The 26,611-nt window shown below is 43.1% G+C and overlaps 1 protein-coding gene across 1 annotated transcript in view; it reads left to right on the forward strand.

Moving 5' to 3' along the window:
* The first annotated feature begins 1,574 nt into the window (after positions 1–1,574).
* Positions 1,575–26,611, forward strand: part of LOC119787996 — a 145,304-nt gene continuing 120,267 nt past the window's right edge. Inside the window, exons 1-4 of the mRNA XM_038292103.1 lie at positions 1,575–1,891; positions 3,249–4,998; positions 9,425–9,607; positions 11,886–12,056. Coding sequence (XP_038148031.1) covers positions 1,582–1,891; positions 3,249–4,998; positions 9,425–9,607; positions 11,886–12,056 — 2,414 coding nt within the window. The 5' untranslated portion in view covers positions 1,575–1,581. The remainder of the gene's footprint in view (positions 1,892–3,248; positions 4,999–9,424; positions 9,608–11,885; positions 12,057–26,611) is intronic.

Here is a 26,611-nt window from a genome sequence, read left to right on the forward strand (position 1 = left end):
CCTCCGCCCACCCTGGGTTGTTTTTTGTTTTTTTTTTGGACGTTAAAGGGGCGTCTGGAATCCGCCCTTAAGTGGGGGGCTCTGTAATGATCTTGGTTCTGTTGTTTTTCTTTAAGTTTTCTGTTTCAAGTTTAACCAGGTTTTTCTTTGTTTTCTAGCTTTTCATTTTTTAAGTTGGATTTTTGGATACCTGTTTTTGTTGCCTGATCTTGCAATAAACCCTCCAAGAATTCACCTCTGCCTCCCAGCTTCTGCTTTTGGGTCCAATCTAAACCTTTTAACCAAACCGTGACAGAAAATGTTAAACAAAAACAGGAATCCAAAAATCCAACATAAAAATCAAACACTAACCAGAACCATGGAGACATCAGAGAAAAACCAACAAGGAGCCAGGGTGAGGAAAGGTAAGACGAGGAACCAGCAAAGAGGGACTGCAGAGGGAGTGTATTTATGGCTGACTGAACAAAGAGAGAGCTAACGAGCTGATAGGGAACAGGTGTGATTAGAGCTGATGAGGAAGCCAAGGGAAAAGAACACAAGGAGGCAGCAGAGGACAGACAGAAAAACCTAAGCAACTTAAATGAATCCAGACACACCAAAAAAGCTAGAAAACAAAGAAAAACCTGGTTAAACTTGAAACAGAAAACTTAAAGAAAAACAACAGAACCAAGATCATTACATGCGAAGCTCAAACGATCTCTTGGGGAAAGTGGATCCAAACCTCCTGTTTGAACCCCAGCTCAGTTTGAAGCTCAGTTGATCCTTCCAGGGAGAAAAGGTCCAAGAAATCTAGTTTGCAGAATGACTTCCTGCCGAGAGGCAAAGACAAAAACAAAGTTAAACTCAGGTTGACAAAAACTCAGTTTGACTCAGCAAAACTCAGCTTGGCTAGAGTATCCCAAACTGGCAAACACTCGAGGTAGTGGTAGTCAGCAGCTTAAGAACTCTCCGTTTAACGAGGAAACCATCAGGAGGTGTGTGAGAAGGCGGACCAGAACCAGGTGCCTCCTGGTGGATGAAGGGACATCCTGACATCATCCTAATAATTATCATCATCATTAGCATAATTTTCTGTATTAGTGGTGCATCCTCATGTGCTGCAATTGTCCTTCACCTTTTCTTTCTATTAGTCTCTACTTACCCCTGTCTCTATCACCTTGGTGTGTTTTTCCTTCTGCCTCTCCATTAGAATGATCAGCAGTGCTGCTCTGCTTCTCCTTTAATTTCTATCCCTTCGCAACCTGGCTCTAGGTTCTAGTCTTCTACCTTGGCCCAGGAAACTTCTTTTTTGAGGGGGAGACTTTTCTAAGTACTCATCCAATTGAATGTTTATTCACAGCATCAAAGTCTTCTGCTGGGGCCCGTGCACCAAAGATCTTATTTCATTTACATTGATGTCTGCATATTTGCTTCTATCTCCTTGAACCCCAAACGGCCTTGGCAGATGGCCGCTCATACTGAGGCCCATTTTGCTAGAGGTTTTCTTCTCCATTGTTGCTACATTCATGCTCAGTGTACGACAAAAAACAATAAATGTAACTCTGACTTATGGTTTTCCTCTGATTTCAGCTGTAGATCGCGATGTGTTCTAAGGAGAACCTTGACACCATCCTTGAGGATTTGAAAAGAAAAGAATTTGACAAATTCAAATGGCACCTTGAGAACGAGACCTGGAATGGAACAGAGCCCATCAAACACTGCAAATTGGAGGGGGCAGAGAGCCATACTGTTGTGGACCTGATGGTGCAAAAGTACCTGCTCAGTGGAGCTTCATCAATCATGGAAAATATTCTTAAGAAGATGGGCAAAAACGACCTGGTGAAGAAGCTAGAACAACTGACTGAAGGTCAAAGGTCAGCTAAAGGTCAGTCCCAGGAGCATCTGGCTGAAGGTGAGGTCAGCTCAAGGACAGTCTCAGACATAAGAACTTAATATCCCTTTAAAGCAGGTGGTCTCCCCTGAACTCCAGAGAGCAAACCCTTGGTGGAGATGTTGAGTCAACAGTAAGCAGAGAATGTTTATCACAAACTGACCCAGGTCTCAGGTTTTCAGGGACACATCCTGAAGGATTCAGCCTGAATCACAGAGACCCTAGCAGAACCTATGCTCTTCCTACTCTGTCCTCATCATCAATTCAGCATATTTTGTTATTTGGTTTAACCTGAGATGTTTCAACAGGGTTCTGTTTACTCCCACAATCATCTTAGGTCATGTTTTGGCTCTTTGTGGAACTAAAATAACTTCTCATACACTTCTGTTTGATCTGTCACCGTTTGTTTGAGCAGAGCATTATGCTGTGCTTGACCTTACATACTGACACATTATGCACTTCCAAGGCTGAAGAAAAGTAGCTACCAATAAAAACTTGTATTTTCTTATTAAGGTGCATCAGCAAAAATGACCATAGTATCAAAAGTATAAAAAATTGAATTTAGAAAATTATATTAGAGCCTAACATTCTGGTGTCTGAGGTGTCTATATGTTTGTATCGCTCCATATCACAGCATGCACAAGCATTTGTTTAACAGTCCAACAGAATATGATACTTTAAGTTTACTTAGGGGTGGTCTAACATGTCCAGAATCAAGGAATGTTTCAAACAGATTTTGACTCCACTTTATTTGGAAGATGATAAAATGATCCAACCTTTTGTGGGCATGTTAATTTCCAGAGGAGGTGGAGAGATATAAATGTAGAGAGAGAGTTGAGGGCAAAATCTAAGGGCTATTGATTCTTTTCGTAATAAACAAAAAAAAAACTGCCAACTAGTGTGTCAGCAGCTTTGCAGCCATTTGGCATTGAGGGTTTCTTTTATTTTTCAAAGCTATTTTATTTCTTTGTTGTTCTTTATTACTTTTAGTAACACTAGATGATGCCTAAAGATGGAACAGCAATAGCAGAACTACAATTGTTTTATATCAGGTGTGGATGACCAAATAGCAAGACTTTTGATTATTAGCAGAAATAGAGGGCCTCACATTTGATAGTACTTGGGTCATCCCTGGTTCGATGACGTGTCCACATGGCTTCAGACATCTTGATTTTCTTTTGTATACTTTAAGCTTCAGGATTTCTCTCTAGTGCAGTGTTTCATAGTAACAGCTGCATAAACTCTGTGCATAATATTAAACGTACTTACATACCTACTTTGATACCTTGCCATTATAATAGAAAGACCCTATAGAAAATTTCACAAATAGTTTTTATTCTTTAATTTTTCTGAAATCTGTTTTTGTCTCTTCATTCAGAGGTTGTCAGTCGATGTCAAGATGACCTGAAAGAGGCTCTGAAAAAGAAATTTGAATGTGTCTCTGAAGGTGTTGCTAAAGTTGGAAAGAAAACCTTTCTTGATGAGATCTACACAGAGGTCTACATCACAGAGGGAAAGACTAGAGAGGTCAATGCTGAACATGAGGTCAGAAGGGTTGAAGCAGCATCCTGGAAACAAAACAGACCAGGAGAAACAATCAGATCAGAAGACATCTTCAATTCATCTGGAGGAAGGGCTCGGATCAGAACCGTGATGACGATGGGCGTGGCTTGCATCGGGAAAACAGTCTTAACACAGAAGTTCACTCTGGACTGGGCTGAAGGCAGAACCAACCAGAACATCCAGTTCATATTTCCATTCACCTTCAGACAGCTAAATGCTCTAAAAGAGGAAAAGTTTAGCTTGGTGGGACTGATTCATAAACACTTTGAACCAATAAGAGATGCAGGCATTGACAGCTTTAAAAACTTCCAGGTTCTTTTCATCTTAGATGGTCTGGATGAGAGTCGACTTTCTCTCCACAATGATGAGATTCTGACTGATGTTACAGAATCCACCTCAGTGGATGTTCTGCTGACTAACCTCATCAGGGGGAAACTGCTTCGTTCGGCTCTCCTATGGATAACCTCAAGACCTGCTGCAGCCAATCAGATCCCTCCTGAGTCTGTTGGCATGGTGACAGAGGTCAGAGGGTTCACCAACCCACAGAAGGAGGAGTACTTCAGGAAGAAGTTTAGAGATGAAGAGAAGGCCAGCAGGATCATCTCCCACATTAAAAGATTAAAAAGTCTCTTCATTATGTGTCACATTCCCATCTTCTGCTGGATCACTGCTGATGTTCTGGAGGGTTTATTGGAGAGCAAAGATGGAGGAGAGCTGCCAAAGACCCTGACTGGGATGTACATCCGCTTCCTGAAGCTTCAGATCGAACGGAAAATGATCAAGTATGATGGAAGACAAAAGACTGCTAAAAACATCAAAATGGTTCAGTCTCTAGGAAAACTGGCCTTTGAGCAGTTGCTGGAAGGACACTTGATCTTCTATAAACCAGACCTGGAAAAGTGTGGCATCAACATCAAAGATGCTTCATGGTTCTCAGGAGTGTTCACTGAGATCTTTAAAGAGGAGAGAGGGATGGACGACACCTCAGTCTACTCCTTCGTTCATCTGAGCTTCCAGGAGTTTCTGGCTGCAGTCTACATGCTCCGCTGCTTCACCAGCAGGAACACAGAGGTGGTGGAGAACTTCCTGGGAGAAAAATACAGAGAAACATCTCTGGACGACTTCATGAAAAAAGCCATGGAGAAATCCCTCAGGAGTAAAAATGGCCACCTGGACTTATTTGCTCGCTTCCTTCATGGCCTCTCTGTGGAGTCCAACCAGAGCCTCTTAGGAGGCCTGTTGGGTCAGATGAAGAATAGTCCAGGAACCATCCAGAGAATCCTCAACAATCTGAAGGAGATGAACACTAGTTATAAGATCTCTACTGATAGATGCATCAACATCTTCCACTGTCGTCAGGAGATGCAGGACCTCTCAGTTTATCAGGAGATCCAACAGTTCCTGAAATCAGGAATGAAGCTCTCAGAGATCCAGTGCTCAGCTCTGGCCTACATGCTTCAGATGACAGAGGAGATTCTGGATGAGTTAGACCTGGAGAAGTACAACACAACAGAACATGGACGATGTAGACTGGTCCCAGCTGTGAGGAACTGCAGAAAGGCTCAGTGAGTCCAGATGTCTTCATGGTGTGATATTGATTCAGCTCTATTGTCCTCCTGGTTTAATTTAGAGAAAAAATAACTTAAACAAAAAAACATAAAATAACTTAAGAACACATCATAAAATAAAAAAATCATAAAAAAACCATGTAGCAGTTTAAATATTATTGATTAACTGAACAGTTTCCAATTTATTTCTTTATTTTTTCCTCTTCTTTGACAACCTTTTGTCAGAGCTCAAAACCTTGGACCGAATATTCAAACAGACAGATCCGAATGAGTTCCAACAGTCTTTATTTACAAACGTGTGAGGTTGGTCATCAGCTGGAGCAGATAAACTGGATCCTCTGAAGAAACAGAAGCTCAGGTCAATGACTAAGAATAATGGCTGATAAGCTCTGGGTGATGAGTGGAATTGATGCCAACTGATGCGGAGGAGCAGCTGTGTCCTAGAGGGAATATCTGAGCTGAAGTCCTAACGGAACCAAGTTCATAAACCAGAGGATCATACCCCCATGAGGTACAGATGGGGGAATCCAAGCAGAGGTTAGAAAAACAGTCCGGGTTCGGTAAGCCAGTAGAATCCAGGAATCAGTTCAGAACAGATCAGACTAATAGAGCAGACAGGGGCAAAGCAAAAACTCAGATTCCACAAGACAGAAACAGGTCCCAATCAGATAATCAGAACAATAATCAAAACAATAGAGTTACTCTCACCAAACAGCTTGAATAATCTGGCACTGGCAGCTGGAAAACAAACAGTTTATTTAGGAGCTGGAAACAGGTGGATCAGATAAGCATAATGAGAAAATGGGCGGAGTTAAACAGGTGGATTGAATGAGCAATCAAGCCAGCCACCAGTGTCTTTTTAAAGAAAAAAATGGTATTTTGTATCAAACAGTTAACAAAGCAATCATATTAATAAGCACACAATGTGCCAACTGAGGCACTGGTATAAATTAAAAACACATCTGGCTTTTGCTTTCTCTGTGTACAAGGTAGGCTATGTCAGATTGAGGTCACACATCAGACATAGTTTTGTAAACATACAAGGATCCAAACTTCAAGTAATGGTGTTTATTTGTATACATCAAATACACTCACCGGCCACTTTATTAGGTACCCCATGCTAGTAACGGATTGGACCCCCTTTTGCCTTCAGAACTGCCTCAATTCTTCGTGGCATAGATTCAACAAGGTGCTGGAAGCATTCCTCAGGGAGTTTGGTCCATATTGACATGATGGCATCACACAGTTGCCGCAGATTTGTTGGCTGCACATCCATGATGCGAATCTCCCGTTCCACCACATCCCAAAGATGCTCTATTGGACTGAGATCTGGTGACTGAGGCCATTTGAGTGCAGTGAACTCATTGTCATGTTCAAGAAACCAGTCTGAGATGATTCCAGCTTTATGACATGGCGCATTATCCTGCTGAAAGTAGCCATCAGAAGTTGGGTAGATTGTGGTCATAAAGGGATGGACATGGTCAGCAACAATACTCAGGTAGGCTGTGGCGTTGCAACGATGCTCAATTGGTACCAAGGGGCCCAGAGTGCCAAGAAAATATTCCCCACACCATGACACCACCACCACCAGCCTGAACCGTTGATACAAGGCAGGATGGATCCATGCTTTCATGTTGTAGACACCAAATTCTGACCCTACCATCTGAATGTCGCAGCAGAAATCGAGACTCATCAGACCAGACCACGTTTTTCCAATCTTCTATTGTTCAATTTCGATGAGCTTGTGCAAATTGTAGCCTCAGTTTCCTGTTCTTAGCTGAAAGGAGTGGCACCCGGTGTGGTCTTCTGCTGCTGTAGCCCATCTGCCTCAAAGTTCGACGTACTGTGCATTCAGAGATGTTCTTCTACCCACCTTGGTTGTAACGGGTGGTTATTTGAGTCACTGTTGCCCTTCTATCAGCTCGAACCAGTCTGGCCATTCTCCTCTGACCTCTGGCATCAACAAGGCATTTCCGCCCACAGAACTGCCGCTCACTGGATGTTTTTTCTTTTTCGAACCATTCTCTGTAAACCCTAGATATGTGCGTGAAAATCCCAGAAGATCAGCAGTTTCTGAAATACTCAGACCAGCCCTTCTGGCACCAACAGTTATGCCACGTTCAAAGTCAATCAAATCACCTTTCTTCCCCATACTGATGCTCGGTTTGAACTGCAGGAGATTGTCTTGACCATGTCTACATGCCTAAATGCACTGAGTTGCCGCCATGTGATTGGCTGCTTAGAAATTAAGTGTTAACGAGCAGTTGGACAGGTGTACCTAATAAAGTGGCCGGTGAGTGTATATTGTATACAATATATTAACATCAAATATATTGTATACAATAATAAACCTGTTCTAGAAACAGGTTTATTATTAATGCAGAGCCTGCTGCAGAAACAGATTAAAATGGGGCATTCCATGTTTTAAAAGGGGGGGGGGGGGGGACTCAAGAAAAGTTTATTTTCCAAAGCTGCAAAGGCGATGATCTCCCTCTCACGTCACTCCTAAAAATCCACTACACCTCCAGCCCATTTAACTGCAAGCTGCACTGTGTGTAAATACTACATGCTACAATCCATGAACATCTGATCTTGTTTACATTTTTTGTCTACTCTCAGGATGTTAGTCTATTATTATTATTATTATTATTATTATTATTATTATTAATTATATTATTAACTTCTGTCTCTGTATTATATGTGTATTTAGAGCTGTTTCAGAAAACTGTTATCATGGTGATATAATAACAATAAAAACTCTTGATTCAGCTTTGGGGGCATAAGTATCAGATCAGGGTGTTAACTTGTACCTAAAACTAACCCAGGTTTATTTGTGTCGGGGTATAAGTACATACCATGAGCTACGTTAGTGTTGTAGCTGTGATCTCATCACTGACACTTCTTCCATCTTTTTGAGTTACACTATTAGCTTCTTGATAATGCAGCTAACTCAACCCAAGGAAGGCCCCAGGGCCTAACATACCTGGACGGTTGTACAAGGAGTGTACAGATCAGCTGGCTGGGGTCCTCACTGACATTTTTAACACCTCGCTAGACCGATCCGTAGTGCCAGCATGCTTCAAGTCTTCCACCATTTTTCCAGTCCCAAAGACGCCTCAGGTGAACTCACTCAATGATTACCGGCCTGTTGCACTGACACTGATGGAGTGCTTCAAAAGGCTGGTTAAAGAAGACATCATATCCAGTCTGCCACCATTATTCGACCCGTTCCAGTTTGCCTACTGACAGAACTGCTCCACTGAGGATGCCATCGCTGCTGCTCTCCACCTGAGCCTGGCACACCTGGAGGAGAAGAACACCCATGTGTGGATGCTGTTCCTGGACTTCAGTTCAGCTTTCAGCATCATCTTCCCACAGCATCTGATGGGCAAAATTAAATGTTTCTATGTGAAAGACACTGTATGAAGGGATTTTTGATTCATTTACAGAATATTTACTACTCCATTGGTTTATGAGAGATGTAACCTTCCTTCTTCCTGCCTCCAACTGGGCTAAACAATAAATCCCTAGTGTTTTCTTTATTGAGGTTTTTATTATCTGTTGATGAATTTTATCTGTGAAGTTACCCTAAAATAGGGGCAACCCCCCTCCCAACGGGAACCACACATCTTGTAAGAGAGGAGAGGAGAAGTTAGGAACTGATGATTATTAGCAACATCTGAACAGTAGAAGATCGGACATTATATTACAGTTCACGCTTCGTCTCCTTCATCAGGTTCATGAATGATTTCATCAAGTCTAAAGTCATGAAATGAGTGACAGGAGTCTGACCTGAGTTAGACCTCTGAACAGGCCATTCTTCTCTTTAGAATCATCAATAGTGTCCTTCATCCAGCTCGATCAGCCTCTTAATCAGTTGCTTCAGTTCCTTTGAGTCTCTGATGCTGCAGCTCTATCAGATGCTGCAGAGAAAACTAAACTTTCCTTCAAAGACTGATAGAATATTGTAGCATCTGAATGTAGCGGAAGGTTCAAGGTTTCCTCAGGTCTGATGACTGTTTAGTGTCAGAAGGTCATCTGGATATTGGAGAGTCAGAGCTCAGCATGAAGAAACAGGAAGGTTTGCTAACAGGCAGCCAAGATGGCTGCTGCTAAAACCTTCAGTGTTGTTCTGTAAACATGAAGCCTGAGCTGTTTGAACCTGTTGCTCAGCTTCTTTGTTTGTCTCCATCACTGTGGTTCAATGGAGCTTCTAACCAAAGCAGTGACACAGCAGGTCTGCAGCTGAACCAGGACCTGAAGTGACTGAAGAGATTCTCTGTGGTGTCAAACACATAACATTGATGCGGAGAGCACATGTTAATCAGATGATGACATCACTGTTTGCTCATGTTTATTCTGTGTTTATCATCCAGATTGTCTGATTTCATTAGAACTGACTCTATTTCTCCTCTAATCACAGACTTGGTGGCTGTTTTCTCTATGAGGCTGAATGTGAAGTTGTGGCCTCAGCTCTGAAGTTCAACCTTAATCTGACTGAAGTGGAAATAGAGACAATCTTTGGAGATGGATCCTTTGGAGACTCTGACATGAAGCACCTGTGTGAGATACTGGAGAGTTCAATCTGCAAAGTGAAGAAACTGAGGTGAGTTTTCTCTGTTTATTTGAACAAAACCATTCACTGACACTTTAATGCTGATTTTAATTCATCATTTTATTTTAATATATTTTCTTTAAAAACAGATGCTGTACAAATGTCAGAATGCACTTTCTCAGACTTTTTACCTTGTAAATGAATGATTTTCCTGTTCTAGATGTTTTAAATATTGAACTTCATTTTCCAGTTGTCTTTCAATTGTTTTGGATTGATAGAGAAAAATTAGGAAAATCAGTCAAATTATGTTAAGTAATGACAGAGATGTTTCAGTTTGCTTTGGGAAAGATTCACATGATGAGATAAGATGGCTTTATTTCTCATTTCTGATTCACATCTTTACATTTAGAATGACATTTGGTTCCTCTAGAATAGAACCAGAACCACAAACATGTTAGAATAACTAGAGTAAAATGAGATTACCTAAAAACTAATGTTTAGGAAGAAAAGACTAAGACATGAAATCTTTTTCCTTAAGCTGCTGTTCTGTTGGAGCTGGTCAGAGAGAACCGTCCCCTTTAATCCGTCAGCTGTCAGAGTCGCTTGGAGCCACAAACACTTAGTTACTGAACTTAGCAGATTTTTATTTGTGACTTATTTACTTCAATATTTATTTTTCAGAATCATTTTTCCTTGTACTTCCTACATTTGAACCCAAATATCTGGACTTCCTACTCCTTTCTTTCTTCAAACGGGCTAATTTCCACTCCCCGTATTGATAAGGACATGACGGAAGAGCTGAATCAAAACAGGGGAAATCAGGAAGAGAATCTGTCCAGTTGGAGACCAGTTAATTTGTAGAAAAACACTAATAGGGACATGGATGAAGACAGTAGGCTGGAAAACACCACAGATGATGGGTCAGATTCTGAGACACAGACATTCCCTGTCAATTCCCCCTTTATTGTCCATGTGGATTCTGTTTTCAGCTTTAATGCTGTGAATAGCAGAGCTTTAAAAGGATTCAGCTGCTGATGAAGCACTTCTATTCATTTCAATCTATATCATCCTGTCTGAAATTTTAATCTAGAACCAACCTAGATCCAGTCCGTATTTTTATTTTCTCCCTATCAACAAAAGTTTCTTACCAGGGAATTTATTTTGAAGAACCATATTTTTAACATGTATTTTTATCTTTTAAGGCAAACACTTAATTCTAATTAAGTAGAAAATGAACTTTTTTCCTTATCTTTTTCTTCAGGAAATGACTTCTGTCAGTTTTTTCTTACAAAAGTATCTGTACTTTTACTTTAGTGAAGAAGGTGAGAACTTCTTACACCTCTGGGTCCAGGGAGTTTTGTTCCCGTAGTTTCTAGCAACTCCTCTGGGCTTTATCTCCATCTTGTCATGTTTGGGTTTTCAGACTCTGAATAGGAGCAATCACGGAGGCAATGATCAGTTAAGGGTTTTATTGAAGTTTTGTGGTGTACAGAGAAGAGACTGGCAGGCAGGGTTGTCAGGATACTGCTGGAAGAGGTTTGGTGACAGGTGAGAAACAGTTCGGTGCAGGTAGAGAAGTGAGGGATGTGTGAGACTCACAGAGAGGAAGGCTTGGCGTCTGTTTGGGAGGATGGTGTCCAGTGGTCCAGACTATTGGTTCAGGTCCGGTTGGTGAGATCAGATGGTGGTGTCTGAGGGTGGACAGGCAGGTGAGCTCAGGCAGGAGGGCTTCTTATGGTTCTGAGGCCAGAAGCCTCACTGGTTCCTAGAGGCTGACTGAAAACGCCTCTAACGGGGGTCCAAAGCGAAGAGGTTTCTGGAGTGGTTTCTAGGCTTGGGATCCTGGATTCTAGGAGAAGGGAGCAGAGAGGACAGGGTTAGATTCAGGCAAAGCTAAGATGCTAGGCTTGGTTCTGGATCAGTTGAACCAACGCTGGAGCATTAACGAACTGACACCCTCCTCCTGGTTCCAGCTCCTTAAAAAGGGTGGGAATCAGCTTGATGAGGAGAACCTGCCTGTCCAGCCCTGCAGAGAGAGAAAAAAGGAAAAACCCAGCCTGCACCCAGGACTGGGAGTATGACACATCTCAGTTTGGTAGCAGCTGCGTACCAGTGCTATACTATATTCAGTGACCCTGGCCAAAGAGACAATGTGTTCAGTGATGCTGTATGATTGGGCCAGCACAGTGTTAGTGAGGAAAATAACCAATGGTCCTTGGACTAGTGTTTATCACGTGTTGGGGTCACATATTCTGCCTGAATGTTTTTAATGGAAAGTTTTAATCTGCATCCTGTTGAATTCAGCTAAAATATTTTATTTTCTCCCCAGATTGGAGGACTGTAGATTATCAGAGATTAGTTGTGCTTCTCTGGGCTCAGCTCTGAAGTCTAATCCATCCCATCTGACAGTACTGATGCTGAGAGGAACCAACCTGGACCCTGGAATGAAGGATCTCAGTGGGTTTCTCCAGTCTCCCCTCTGCAAACTACAGACATTGAGGTCAGATATTGTATCCAACCATCCATCCATTCGTTGTATATTTGTTTATTCTAATTTAAATATCAGTGTGAAGGTAGATCACTGAGCTACCAAATGATTAATAGGCTATTTGATCAACAGATACTGCATGATTACATTTCCAACCCAATTAATGGTCCAGTTTACAATTTGTTGAATGAATGAAGCAGAAAAAGCAGTGTGAAGAACAGTTTGTCCTTTAAATAAGCAGCCAGTGATTTCATTCAAAAGGAACGGTGGAATTTGTGTTACTTTCTGGGTTAGAGAATAAAACTGTTATTGGTGTTCATCAATGAAGCTAAAAGCAGTGCGTTTTATTTCTGGGTTAACATCTAAGAAAAAGCTTAAAGTAAAAAGGTCAATCAGAGATGTTAAACTTTTAAAGCAATTTAATTTATTCTAACTTAATGTTTAATTTCTAAATGAGATTAACTCTAAAGATGTGACAAAATAATCCTATTTCATTGGATGTTTGGCGTTAACATGTGTTAAAGTAAATGATTCTGACTGTGGAAACCAGGAAGTGATACCAGTTCTCTACTTGTTAACTTTATCCTGTTCCTTTTCTATCTGAGAGATCATTTCTGGCTGAACAACATTTAGATTTCAGAGGATATTGAACATGATGACTATATGACATGAAAGCTAAGACTAGAATTTGTTAGAAAGTGGCTTAGGCCTTTTTGATGACTTGAAGAACAATTAAGATCCTGGGCCTCATGTCTAAGAAGGCTGACGTGACTCATTTAGAGCCAGCCTCCCAGCTTGAATCCAGAATATCCACACTCCCACTGGACAGATTTCCAGTCCGTTTGTGCTTTGATACTGCATGTATAGCTTTCCAATCAAACTATGCCTGGCAATTTACAGCTGACTCCTGTTTCCATGGTAACAAAATGGGTGGGAAACAAGATGGGTCCAGGAAACGTAATCTTTTATTAAAAAACACAGGGAAAAAACCCACATCAGATATTTCAAACTTTTTCAGCGAAACAGGATTCAAAATTTTTTTGGATCATCTTTCCTGATCATATTAACAGGATCCTAATATGGTCAGAAAACTGTGAGCTCCTCCTCCCACTTCCCCCACTCTCCATCAAACAAGCTCCTATATCCACTTTGTTCCCTGCCATAAAGAAAACATGTCTGAGAAAATAATCCTATTATACATGATCAAATTCGAATGATGCAACATATCAACATCTTTAAATTCAATGAAATGATGAAACGGATGATCAATGATTGTCAGCAGAAATTTCCATCATTTAAATCTATCTTTCTGCTCCTGCAGAGCCCACCGCTCTGACCGACATGAGTTTTCATGACTTTAACCTGATGTTTTCTGACTGACTTGAAGCTCTGACTGAACTCTGGACAACAGCTGACAGGAAGGACATTGAGCTTCCTAGAAACATCCTATTGTGGTTCAAAGTAAAAATAAAATGGTTAACCGAACCGCTTAATTTCTGCCGTTGTGTCTGACTATTATCAGTTATATTACAAACGTGAAAAATATAAACATAAAAAAAACTAAGCAATGTCTATGATTTTTTCACTACATGCATCATGTTTTAATACTCTTTTTTTAAAACGTTTTTACAGCACTAGTGGCTTAGTTTTTTAACAGTAGACTGACAGGAAAGGGGTTATGAGAGAGAGAGACTTGTGGGAAAGGACCACAGGCCAGATTCGAAACCGGGTTGCCTGCTTCGAGGACTAAGGCCTCCGTACATGGGTCGTACCAGCTAACCAATGCGCCACCTGCACACCCATGTTGTAGTACTCTATGCAGTGACATACCAGGGTTGGTTGCTTCTGTAGGTACCAGTTGAATACATTGGTAATACTAGCTTTACCTCACAATTCTAAAAGACCTAAGAACTTTGGTATGATGGTGGACAAATCTGAAAGGCCATTCAAGCATCCAAATCCCATTGCTTATATTTTTTTGCCCATTTGGCATGTGACTCGAGCAGTTGGAAGGAGAGAAGAGTCCACTGCAGAGTCGACATTCTAGATAGATCTATCCAAGCTATCTGTAGCCAAGGTCACATTTTCTGGTGGAATATTTTAATGAAAAGTTTTAATCTGTTAAATTTAGCTAAAATCTTTTATTCCTTACTCAGATTGATTGACTGCAGATTTTCAGAGATCATCTGGGCTTCTCTTGGCTCAGCTCTGAAGTCTAATCCATCCCATCTGACAGAACTGGACCTGGCAGGAAGCGACCTGGACCCTGGAATGAAGGAGCTCAGTGGGTTTCTTCAGTCTCCCCTCTGCAAACTACAAACACTGAGGTCAGATGCAGTATATTTGTTTATTTTAATAAAATTACAGTGCAAAGCTCAGTGTGAAGGTAATTCAGTGAGCGAGTAAAGGATCAATAGGTTGCTTGATCAGAAGATGCTGCATGAACACATGTCCAACAAATGGGAGGAAAGTGAAAGAAGGAGAATTGTCAGCCAAAATGTTTTGTTTGAAAATGCAGATGTATCAAGAAATGCAGACAGATTTATTAATTCACTGGTGTGTTACTGTTATGATGGTTTTAAAAATTAATATTGACCTACACATAAAATATATTATAGGCTTTCATTTTATTATAAAATGTATTTTAAAATATAAAAACACAGCAAATCATTGACTTGCATTGACTTGGATAGATATAAAGGTGAAAAATAAATGAAAAGTTGAGTTTGTGTTTAGCCTTCTATTTTCATAGGATTCATTTCTATTGGATGCGACAGGGGGACAGTGGAGTTAATAAACAGCTGGGAAGTAGATGATGAATGATGCTAGCTGCTGTCTTCTGTACTGCTTGTAGGTAATGGATGGTCTTCTGGTGGACAGAGAGGAGGGGAGTTGAAATTCTAAAGTCCAGTGAGTGGACTTTAGAACCGGGATGGAGAGGATGGAGAGGGCTGCCTAGGATAACTCCAAGGATTTTAAGCTGAAAGGTGAGAGGGATACAGGAATAGATGCTCTCAGTGGAGACGCTTTTCCTGCTGTCCCTCTCCTGGCCCCAACAGCTGAATAGTTAGATGCTGATCCTACAGCATCAATAGAAAATATCCATGTTGGTCTGGAGGGAGCTGCCATTCAATGGGCATGAACCCCAGAGCTGAATACTAAATGGGTGATGTGTCTAAATCAGCATCACTGCTGCCCTCTATAGGAGGGAATGAAGAAGGTGAACCATCCCTCTATCTTCCCACTTTAAAGAATTGTCACAGTTTAGTTGGAGGTTGGTTGAGGACCCAAATGCAGACACCAGAAGAAGTGAGTCTTTCAGATTTAATAAGGCAACTGAAACAGAAATCCAAAATACTGATGACCAAAAAAAAGATGACATCAGTGAGAACTCGCGTGGGAAGCCAGAGACAAGAGAACAATGAAACAACAAGGAAGCTCCAAAGGGGAGAACTATAACAAGAACTGTGTCAGGAAAATATACACAATATAGTTGTTATAGGATAGTGAAAATATATTCATATTTTGTTTCAGCTTTAACAATGAATCGATGTTAGTCAAACAAGAACGTTTTACAAATAATGCTTTTTTTCTTTTCTTAAATTTTTTTAAGTATCTAAAAGATGAGAAAAGCTTTTTTATTAAAGCTCATCAAGCTTCTGAGTTATTTAGAAAAACGTTTATCTGATCATCATCCAATAAACCTACATTTTTAAACTCAGATATGTCATGATGGGTTTCAGAAAAGCCCAGTATGCAGAACACCACGGAAACGGATGAAAGGTTTAACAAGTTTATTGAGCACAAGCACATGGAATAAACACAGGAACTGGTTCAAGCCTGGGGGCAGGTTCACTGGAGTCTGTGAGGATGACAGTTCAGTTAGCTTGGGAGCAGATGGGTTCGAGTTTGAGAGTTTCTGACTTATACATTGAGGTGTCCGGGTTTGGCTTTGAGAGAGGAACTGTTGGGTCCAGAGACTGTTTAGTTCAGCAGAGTCCAATAACCGCTTCAGCGTCTTACTTCTAACGTGAGGGTAGACCTTGGCTTTGGGTTTCCAGCTCTTTGCCCAGAGCTGCGTGGGAATCCAGAGAAGAGTCTTCAGGCTTGGCTCAGAGGGCAGGCTCGGCAGGTTAAGCTCGTCCAGAGCTTACAAGGGAAACTGGATTCCAAACTGGATAAACACTGCGGCGTTGAGGCAAGGTCTGAAGGCAGGTTATATACTGGAGGATCCTCTGATGATGAGATGCACCTCAGGTGTGTCGAAGGCTCAGCTCAGGAGGATCCACGGCGAACTCTGCTGGAGAAAGGTGGAACTTCTCCAGATCCCAACAAGATAATCTTGAGAAACTGATTAAATAGATTTTGTTGAATCTTTGTCAAATGGTCAGATCCTAAAAACACATTTGATTATTTTATTTATGATGAGAGATTTCCAAAACATGAGATAAACATTGATTGAGCTGTAACTTCCATTTTTCCTGCTCTGAGTCAGTATTAAGGTTTAATCTTGATCTTTGGTCTGGATTGATCCGTTTCTTTCAGTTCCTGTGATCGAAGATGCACCAGGCTCCACCTCTGCTCTGAAATCAGCCCTGTTCTCCTGCTGCAGGGTTATTTGGTTGTTGTTGTTTTTATTTCTGTGTAATGATGGTGGCATGTCCACATCCCTGGACTGAGCAGCTGTTCTGCCCATTAAAGTAAAGACAAACTGCCAGTGCGTCCCTGCATGGAGCTCCTAGTTTATAATCGCAGTGCCCCCTGTGCACAAATACCAATTTTTCTGTCTTGTTTCTTCTGCTTTTATCATAGTCAGGTTATGGTGGAGCAGGTAGGGATTATATGAAATACAGTCACAATAATCACATTACTTTTTGATAAAAATATTTCATTTTGATGAAATTTTGTGCCACAACCATCGCACAGGCTGATGAAGGCCCTGTCCTGCGAACCTTACTGTAATTTTCAACATTTGGAGGCTTTTAAATAAAGAGTTTGTCCCATAGATTCTAGCGACTGCATACCGGTGTTATACTATATTCAGTGACCATGGCCAAAGAGAGAATGTGTTCAGTGATGCTGTATGATTTGGCCAGCACAGTGTCAGTGAGGAAAATAACCAATGGTCCTTGGATTAGTGTAATTCCCTCTAAAGTCGAAATTATGAAACCAAGTCATTCTTTTAGTTACTGACTTTAATCACACAAGAAGCATGATAGTGTGCCGTGAAAACCGTTAAAACATACAGACAGAAAAGTAAACAAAACTAATTATTTCCCATCGAAGGCAAAACGTGACTATACAATATATGACTCAACAGAAATTCTTTGCGTTACATTTTAAGACTTTCTCTTGAGAGGAAATTAGAATCTTCAATCCTTTAACGCACTATGCACTTTATCAAATTTCCTTATAACATTGCTGGTGGCTTAGGCAGAGAAATCAGCAAGCAAGCTGCCTGATAGTTTGGTTCAGAATCACGTTACTGATCCAAAGGTCCCGACCCTCAAAGGTAACACTCTGTCAACCCACGGCAGCAACATTTTGGTTCCCCCCTTAATTAAGACTCCTTCCCCCATATCAAACAAACAATATACATGAAATTATGCTTTTAATATTTAACTTTTATTACTAGAAATGTATGTTTATATGAACTCTATATTTTTAACCTAAATATTAATCTATTATTTATTTATTTATTTATTTATTTATTCTGACTTCGAAGGCAGCTGTTTATCACGTGACAGGGTCATATATTTTGCCGGAAAGTTTTAATGGAGTTAAGTTTTCATTTTCATACTGTTGATTTCAGCTAAAATCTTTTATTCTTTATTCAGATTGTGGGACTGCCATTTGTCAGAGATCAGCTGGGCTTCTTTGGGCTCAGCTCTGAAGTCTAATCCATCCCATCTGACTGAAATGGATCTGAACGGAACGAAGCTGGACCCTCAAATGGAGGAGCTCAGTGGGTTTCTCCAGTCTCCCGACTGCAAACTGCAGATATTGATGTAAGATTTATACAAATGGTCACGGTTCTGTGTTGCAGAGCATATTTAAGATGTTTTTTGGGAAATCGGCTTTACAGATGTAACAGAGAAGTTAACCCTCAGGACGAAGCGCAAAGCAATAGATGCAGAGATCGACATCCAGGGGTGTGGGGGGTTGGGGTGTGTGGAGGAAAGGTGCTCAGGTATGGTAACAGGTGACCGAGCGGACGCTGAGTTGGCAGGAGGAGTCTGAGATGAGGGGATCCAAACGGCTCCAGAGCGGTGGTGGCGGAAGATGGAAGAACCAGAGGGTCCAGTGTGGTCTCTCTGCCCGGCTTGGTACCACCAAGTTGGCATGAGAGGTCGGGTCCAGAAATTTCAGAACCGAGGAGCCTAGGGTCGTTAGATCCCAGGAAGACACAGAAGAGGAATCCAGGAGTTGAGACGACCAGGAAGACACAGGAGAAAAGGATTTAATGCTGGGAAAAAGTAAGCTGTTGCTAGACAGGGGCCTCTAACCTTATCAAAGAAGTTTACAATCTGGTGTCCTCCAGCTGTCAGGATGGTGTTCTGGAAAGCAGGTGTTTAATTTGGGAGATGTGAAACGTTGGGTGGTCTCGGGAGTGTGGAGGAAGATGGAGGCGGATGGCCGTTGGGCTGATGATTGACTCGATAATGAAGGGCCAGAGTGATTAGATTAGATTAGATTCAACTTTATTGTCATTACACAGGTACAGGTGCAAGGCAACAAAATGCAGTTTAGGTCTAACCAGAAGTGCAATAGCAGCAAGTGCAGGATAAATAATGGTTCCATAAATACAGGAGATGGGTTTCTACTGAATAAGTACAGAGATGAATACCATTATAAACAGAATCTTACTAATAGATGCATATAATATATAGATAACTAGTGTTATGAACTAAATTTACAACTGGACATGTATCGAATATACACTACCGTTCAAAAGTTTTGGGTCACATTCAAATGTCCTTATTTTTGAAGCACTGTACTTTTCAATGAAGATAACCTTAAACTAGTCCATCCATCCATCCATCCATCCATCCTCCTCTGCTTATTCGGGGTTGGGTCGCGGGGGCAGCAGCTTAAGAAGGGAGGCCCAGACTTCCCTCACTTCTTCTAGCCCCTCAGGAGGAACCCCAAGGCGTTCCCAGGCCAGCCGAGAAACATAGTCTCTCCAGCGTGTCCTGGGTCTTCCCCGGGACATCCCTCCGGTGGGATGTGCCCAGAACACCTCACCAGGGAGGTGTCCAGGAGGCATCCTAACCAGATGCCCGAGCCACCTTAACTGGCTCCTCTCGACGTGGAGGAGCAGCGGCTCCACTCCTAGTCCCTCCTGGATGACCAAGCTTCTCACCCTATCTCTAAGGGAGAGCCCAGCCACCCTACGGAGGAAACCCATTTCGGCCGCTTGTATCCGCGATCTCGTTCTTTCGGTCATGACCCAGAGTTCATGACCATAGATGAGGGTAGGAATGTAGATCGACCGGTAAATCGAGAGCTTCGCTTTTTGACTCAGCTCTCTCTTCACCACGACAGACCGGTACAGCGCCGGCTTCACGGCAGACGCTGCGCCAATCCGCCTGTCGATCTCCCGCTCCCTTCTTCCCTCATTCGTGAACAAGATCCCGAGATACTTAAACTCCTCCACTTGGGGCAGGACACCCCCCGAACCTGGAGAAGGCACTCTACCATTTTCCAGCTCAAGACCATGGCCTCGGATTTGGAGGCACTCATCCCCATCCCGGCCGCTTCACACTCGGCTGCAAACCGATCCAGCGAGAGCTGCAGATCACGACCTGAAGAAGCCAATAGGACAACATCATCTGCAAAAAGCAGAGACGCAATCCTAAGGCCACCAAAACGGATCCCCTCAACACCTTGGCTACACCTAGAAATTCTGTCCATGAAGGTAGTGAACAAAATCGGTAACAAAGGGCAGCCCTGGTGGAGTCCAACTCTCACCGGAAATGAGCCTGACTTACTGGGCAATGCGGACCAGACTCTGACACCGGTCATACAGGGACCTGACAGCCCGTATCAAAGGGCCTGGCACCCCATACTCCTGGAGAACCCCCCACAGGGCCCCCCGAGGGACACGGTCGAATGCCTTCTCCAAGTCCACAAAGCACATGTAGACTACAACATCCAGGACCTTGAGGAACTCCGGGTGGATCACATCCACCCCCGGGGCCCTGCCACCGAGGAGCTTTATTACCACCTCAGCGACCTCGCCCACAGAGATTGGATAGCCCAGCCCACAGTCCCCAGGCCCAGCTTCCTCAAGGTACTTTAAATTAGTCTTAACTTTAAAGAAATACACTCTATACATTTCTAATGTGGTAAATGACTATTCTAGCTGCAAATGTCTGGTTTTTGGTGCAATATCTACATAGGTGTGTAGAGGCCCATTTCCAGCAACTATCACTCCAGTGTTCTAATGGTACAATGTGTTTGCTCATTGGCTCAGAAGGCTAATTGATGATTAGAAAGCCTTTGTGCAATCATGTTCACATATCTGAAAACAGTTCAGCTCATTACAGAAGCTACAAAACTGACCTACCTTTGAGCAGATTGAGTTTCTGGAGCATCACATTTGTGGGGTTAATTAAACGCTCAAAAGGGCCAGAAAAAGAGAACTTTCCTCTGAAACTCGACAGTCTATTCTTGTTCTTAGAAATGAAGGCTATTCCATGCGAGAAATTGCTAAGAAACTACTACTCCCTTCAGAGGACAGCACAAACAGGCTCTAACCAGGGTAGAAAAAGAAGTGGGAGGCCGCATTGTACAACTGAGCAAGAAGATAAGTACATTAAAGTCTCTAGTTTGAGAAACAGATGCCTCACAGGTCCCCAACTGGCATCTTCATTAAATAGTACCAGCAAAACACCAGTGTCAACATCAATAGTGATTTTGGGCTTCAGGGCAGAGTGGCAAAGAAAAAGCCATATCTGAGACTGGCCAATAAAAGAAAAAGATTAAGATGGGCAAAAGAATACAGACATTGGACACAGGAAGACTGGAAAAAAGTGTTGTGGATGGATGAATCCAAGTTGGAGGTGTTTGGATCACAAAGAAGAACGTTTGTGAGATGCAGAACAAATGAAAATTTGCTGGAAGAATGCCTTTTGCCATCTGTTAAGCATGGTGGAGGTAATGTGATGGTCTGGGGTTGATTTGGTGCTGGTAAGGTGCGAGATTTGTACAGGGTAAAAGAGATTCTGAATAAGGAAAGCTATCACTCTATTATGGATCGCCATGCCATACCCAGTGGACAGCGCTTGATTGGTGACAATTTCATCCTACAACAGGACAATAACCCTAAACACACCTCCAAATTGTGAAAGACCTATTTAGAGCAGAAGCAGGCAGCTGGTATTCGATAATGGAATGGCCAGTGCAGTCACCAGATCTGAACCCCATTGAGCTGTTGTGGGATCAGCTTGACCATATGGTATGCAAGAAGTGCCCATCCAACTAATCCAACTTGTGGGAACTGCTTCTGGAAGTGTGTGGTGCAATTTCTCCAGATTACCTCAACAAATTAACAGCTAGAATGCCAAAGGTCTGCAATGCTGTATGCTGCAAATGGAGGATTCTTTGACGAAAGCAAAGTTTGATGTAAAAAAAAACCTTATTTGAAATACAAATCATTATTTCTAACCTTGTCAATGTCTTGACTCTATTTTCTATTCATTTCACAATGTATGGTTGTGAATAAGTGTGACTATTCAGGAAAACACAAAATTGTTTGGTTGACCCCAAACTTTTGAATGGTAGTGTACATACAGGTGGATGTTACTATAAAAAGGGTTTTTACAGTTATGTACAATAGCATTTATACAGATGGGTTTAACTATAAAATGAATAAATAAAGTTTGGACAGAAGCTATCTAAATTAAAGTGCAGTGGAAGGTAATTGCATATTACAGTTAAAGTATGTTATTGCAAATGTATATGTAAACAATCGGAACTGTGAATAAACAGTCGGCAGTGCAAATCAATATTCAGTCAAGGTGAGTAGTGCAAGATGCATGTAAACAGTTGTTGCAATAGTAACACTTAGGAGTGCAGATGAACATTACAGTCTTGTAAAAAAAACAGAATAGTAAAATGGTGGTAGGTGTGAGAAAGGAGAGTAGAGTCTATCCATGAGGGTTAGAGTTCAGTAGAGACACCTCTAGGGACAAAGCTGTTCTTTAGTCTGCTGCTTCTGGTCCGGAGGCACCTGAAATGCCTGCCGGAGGGTAGGAGAGAAACAGTCTGTGGGCTGGGTGGGATGAGTCCTTAAGAATGCTGTGGGCTCGATGTAGGCAGCGTTTCTTCTGGATGTGCTCAATGGTGGGTAGTGAAGTTCCAGTGATGTGCTGGGAGGCATTCACAACTTGCTGCAGAGCCTTGCGCTCCGCAACAGAACAGCTTCCATACCAAACTGTTACACAGTTGGTTAGGATGCTTTCTAGGATGATTCTTCCTCAGTGTACTTAGGAAGAAGAGGCGCTGGTGAGCCTTCTTGACTAGACAGGAGGTGTTTGTTGACCAGGAAATGTCCTCTGAGATGTGGGTCCCCAGAAACTTGAAACTGGAGACACGTTCAACAGCTATTACATTGATGTGGATGGTGTTGTGCGTGCCTGTTGAATCTTTCCTGAAGTCTATGATGAGCTCCTTGGTTTTGGTGGTGTTGAGGAGCTGGTTATTTTCAGTGCACCGTGTGGCCAAGTACTTGATCTCCTCCCTATAAGCAGTCTCATTGTTGTTGCTGAGTAGAGAAAACAGGCTTAGCACACAGCCCTGTGTCCATGGGGAGCTAGTTTGCGTGGGGTAGATCTGATGGGGAGATCTCGAGTAAGCAACCACACCTGATAACTGGGGACAGGGGATCGTCTGTGGTCAGCCAACCAGCGGTTCTGATTGGCTGTCCTGTGGACGGCCTGGACAGTCTCTGTCCAGAATTGCTGGCAGCAACAGATGTGGCTCTCCACAGTTTGGACTGGGACCTGTCTTTCATCCATGGGGAGGAGAGGGGGCTGGTAACCCAAGGTGACCTCAAAAGGTGAAAAGCCAGTTGCAGTGGAGGTGGGAGAATTATGTGTGTACTCTACCCATGAAAGGTATTTACTGCAATCCGATGGGTTGGCAGATGTCAGGCACCGTAGTGCTGACTCAAGTTCCTGATTAAGCAGCTCCGTTTGGCCGTTAGTCTGTGGGTGGTACCCGGAGGAGAGAGGAGGCCCCTAAGGTGGTGGCAAACTCTCTCCAGACACGGGATGTGAACTGGGGACCACAATCAGAGAAGATGTCCACTGGAATGCCATGGAGGCGGAAAACATGTTTAACCAGGAGCCGAGACGAAGATTGTGATACTGCCCGGGTATTAGACTAAGATCCACCTGGGATTAATTCGTCGCAGCCCCCTGTAACGGTGGATGGGTGGGGACCGCGGGAAGCAAACAGTGCGAGTGACAAGCAGACGACCAGGATTCGACCTAATGCTCAGCCCAATATATATATTTGGGTTGTGTTCCTTTCACCACGAGTAACCGAGGACTAGGGGGGCATGTTTCACTGAAAAAATGAAAAACGGGATCCATTCGCAATGGTTGCATGTAACAACATTCTCTATGGACTTGGTTTGATGTGTTTTCCGGAGAAGGTTCCGTCCATCCATGGCAGAAACTTGCAGGGGAGTGGTTAACAGCAGAGTCTCAATCCCGATTTGCTGGACCAGGGACTGCTCTACTAAATTAAAATCGCACCCTGAGTCTACTAAAGCTGAGTGGCTGACGCTGTCATGAGCCATCGGAATAATCACTCAAAGACAGAGATGCGGGGACACTGGAGGACAAGGAAAAACATGAGTTTGACTGGGTCCGCCAACTCTCCCATTACAGCCGATTGACCTCCCCTTTTAACCGCGCTGGGCAGGCTCGGATGAAATGATCAGGCGGGGCGCAATAAATGCATTGTTTTGCATCTATGCGTTGCTGCCTTTCCCCTTGGGAAAGACATACCCAGCCTATCTGCATAGGCTCCGTGGATGGGGGTGTAGCAGCAGCTGTTCTGGAAGGGACTCGATCGGGGATGAGAGAGGCGCAGTGGTCTCTCCATCCTATCGCGGTTCCTACTCCTAAGACGGTTTTCTAGACAAATTGCTAGATTAATTAACTCACTTATTGAGTCAGGTTCCTTTAGGCCTTTAGTTCCCAGCCAGCGGTGGCTGCTAGATTGCGAAACTGGACCGCAAAGTCTGAAACGCGGCGACCCCTCTGCTTGATCACCAATAATGGACTGTTGGACCGGGTCCAACTCGGTAGCAAAACCATTTTAAATCCCTGCACAAACTCATTAAAGAACAACCAAATTGCTGACAACCAGGGAAACAGGCCTCCACCCCTCTGAGGGCCTTTCCCATTAACAAGTGCAAGATGAACGAGATCTTAGCCTGATCTTGAGAAAACTCACGGGGAAACTGATTAAAAACTAGGGAGCACTGAAATAAGAAACCTCCACAATCCCCACTGTCCCCATATAACTTCTCCGGGCTGGGAGCGGAGGACTAGCTGACAGGTTTGGATGGTTCAGGGGGCGCGGGCCCAGGGGTTACGCTGGGTGATGCAGAGGAGGGGTTAAGCACGGTGGGTCGCAGCACGTCAGCCAGTTGACTGGTCTGAGCTGCGAGGTCCTTCAGCTCACTCTGGGTAGTTTGCATCGCCAACCCAAGGCTCTGCAGCTGCTCCTGGTGAGCGGAGAGCGTTCTCTTGAGAGCGTCAGCTGGGTCTGCTTGGCCAGAGTGTAATTGTGTCATGGTTCTGAGGTGTCTAAACCACATGCAGATTACACTCGAGAGAAGCAGAGCAGATTTAAGATGTTTATTGGGAAATCGGCTTGACAGATGTAAGGGAGAATATAACCCTCAGGACAAATCACAGAGGAATGAATGCGGAGATCGGCTCGAGCGGTCGCCGAGCACTGTGACCGAACCGGGAAAAAGGAGTGGGGGAAAGGTGCTCAGAGATGGTATCAGATGACCGAGCGGCCGGTGGGTGGAAAGGAGGAGTCCGAGATGAGGGGATTCAAACAGCGCCAGAGTGGTGGTGGTCCGGTGGAAGCTTGAGGAACCAGAGAGTCCAGAGCGGTCTCTTTGCCCGGCTTGGTAACACCAAGTGGGCAGAGAGCCAAGGAGCCTGACTAGGGTTTTGAGATTACAGGATGACACAGAAGAGGAATCCAAAAGACGACCTTGGAGACACAGGAGACAAGGATTTAATGCCGCGAAAAAGTAAGCTGTCACTAGACAGGGGACTCTAAGTATACTAAACAGGTTTACACTCTGGCGCTCTCCAGCTATCAGGATGGTGTTCTTATAGTGCAGCCACACACAGCCGAACGAGCTGCAGGTGTGTACCACGCCTACCAACCAACTCAGGTCACCTGTTGAGAGAGCAGAGAAGGCAGAAAGCAGCACAGGGCTGCCTTCTGCATCCTGACACAAATAGATTAGTTTGTTTTAATAATATTACTGTACAAATCTCAGTTTGAAGGTAAATCAGTGAGTAGTGAAGGATCAACAGGCTGCTTTATCTGAAGAGCAGGTTACAACTCTCAGAAGGAGAACATTTATTGAAAATAAATGCTCAGTTTGTCTGAAACTCCCAACATACGGGGTGACTTGTCAGGTTCTGGGTTTGGGTTGGTTGGGCTGTTTGGGTTCTGTCTGCTCTGCCCAGTTAGGAGAACCACATTGCTCTATGGCAGAGGTCTTCAACAGGGGGTCCGCGACCCCTAAGGGGTCCGCAGAAGTACTGCATGGGGGTCGCGAAGTTTTGGTTAATTAGACTTATATTCCCCCCTGCAATATTTTCCACTAATTGAAATGTCTGTCAATCCACATTAACATGAATTCAACAGACTGCAGTAAACAGATAAATGGAGGCAGAAGATGTCTTTCAGTCATTAAATCAAACACATTCAGCGACACACAGGAGCTCTTTCAAGCTGGGCACCGTTTCATTCACAACACCTGTCCCATCAACCAGAAATCAGAAATACTTTAAGAATCCCAAGGCAAAATTAGTTCCATTACACGACTCCATCTGTAATAGAGTGACTATAGAACCAGTTTGATATAACACTATTTCATACAATATATAAAATTAGGGGGTCCGCGCTCCATCTCGCCATCAGTTTGGGGGTCCTTAGCCTGGAAAACGTTGAAGACCCCTGCTCTAGGGCCCATCTGTGTGTGATTTCTCCTTCTCCCAGTTGAAGTCAGCAGGCCTTTACTGGAGCAGCAGCATGTTGTCATTAATATTAATGAGAGCTCTTTAACTGCTTCTGTTGGACTGTTCTAACCTGCATCCTGTTGGATCAGCTCACATCTTTCTATTCTTTATCCAGATTGCAGAGCTGTGGTTTGTCAAAGATCAGCTGTGCTTCTCTGGTCTCAGCTCTGAAATTAAACCCCTCACATCTGGAACACCTGGACCCGTGGAACAACAACCTGAATGAGTCAGATGTTCAGCAGCTGCAGGATCTTGTGAAGAGTCCAGACTACAAAC

The sequence above is a fragment of the Cyprinodon tularosa genome, unplaced genomic scaffold (assembly GCF_016077235.1).
Source record: "Cyprinodon tularosa strain WSP-4 unplaced genomic scaffold, ASM1607723v1 ctg308, whole genome shotgun sequence".
NCBI classification, from domain to species: domain Eukaryota; kingdom Metazoa; phylum Chordata; class Actinopteri; order Cyprinodontiformes; family Cyprinodontidae; genus Cyprinodon; species Cyprinodon tularosa.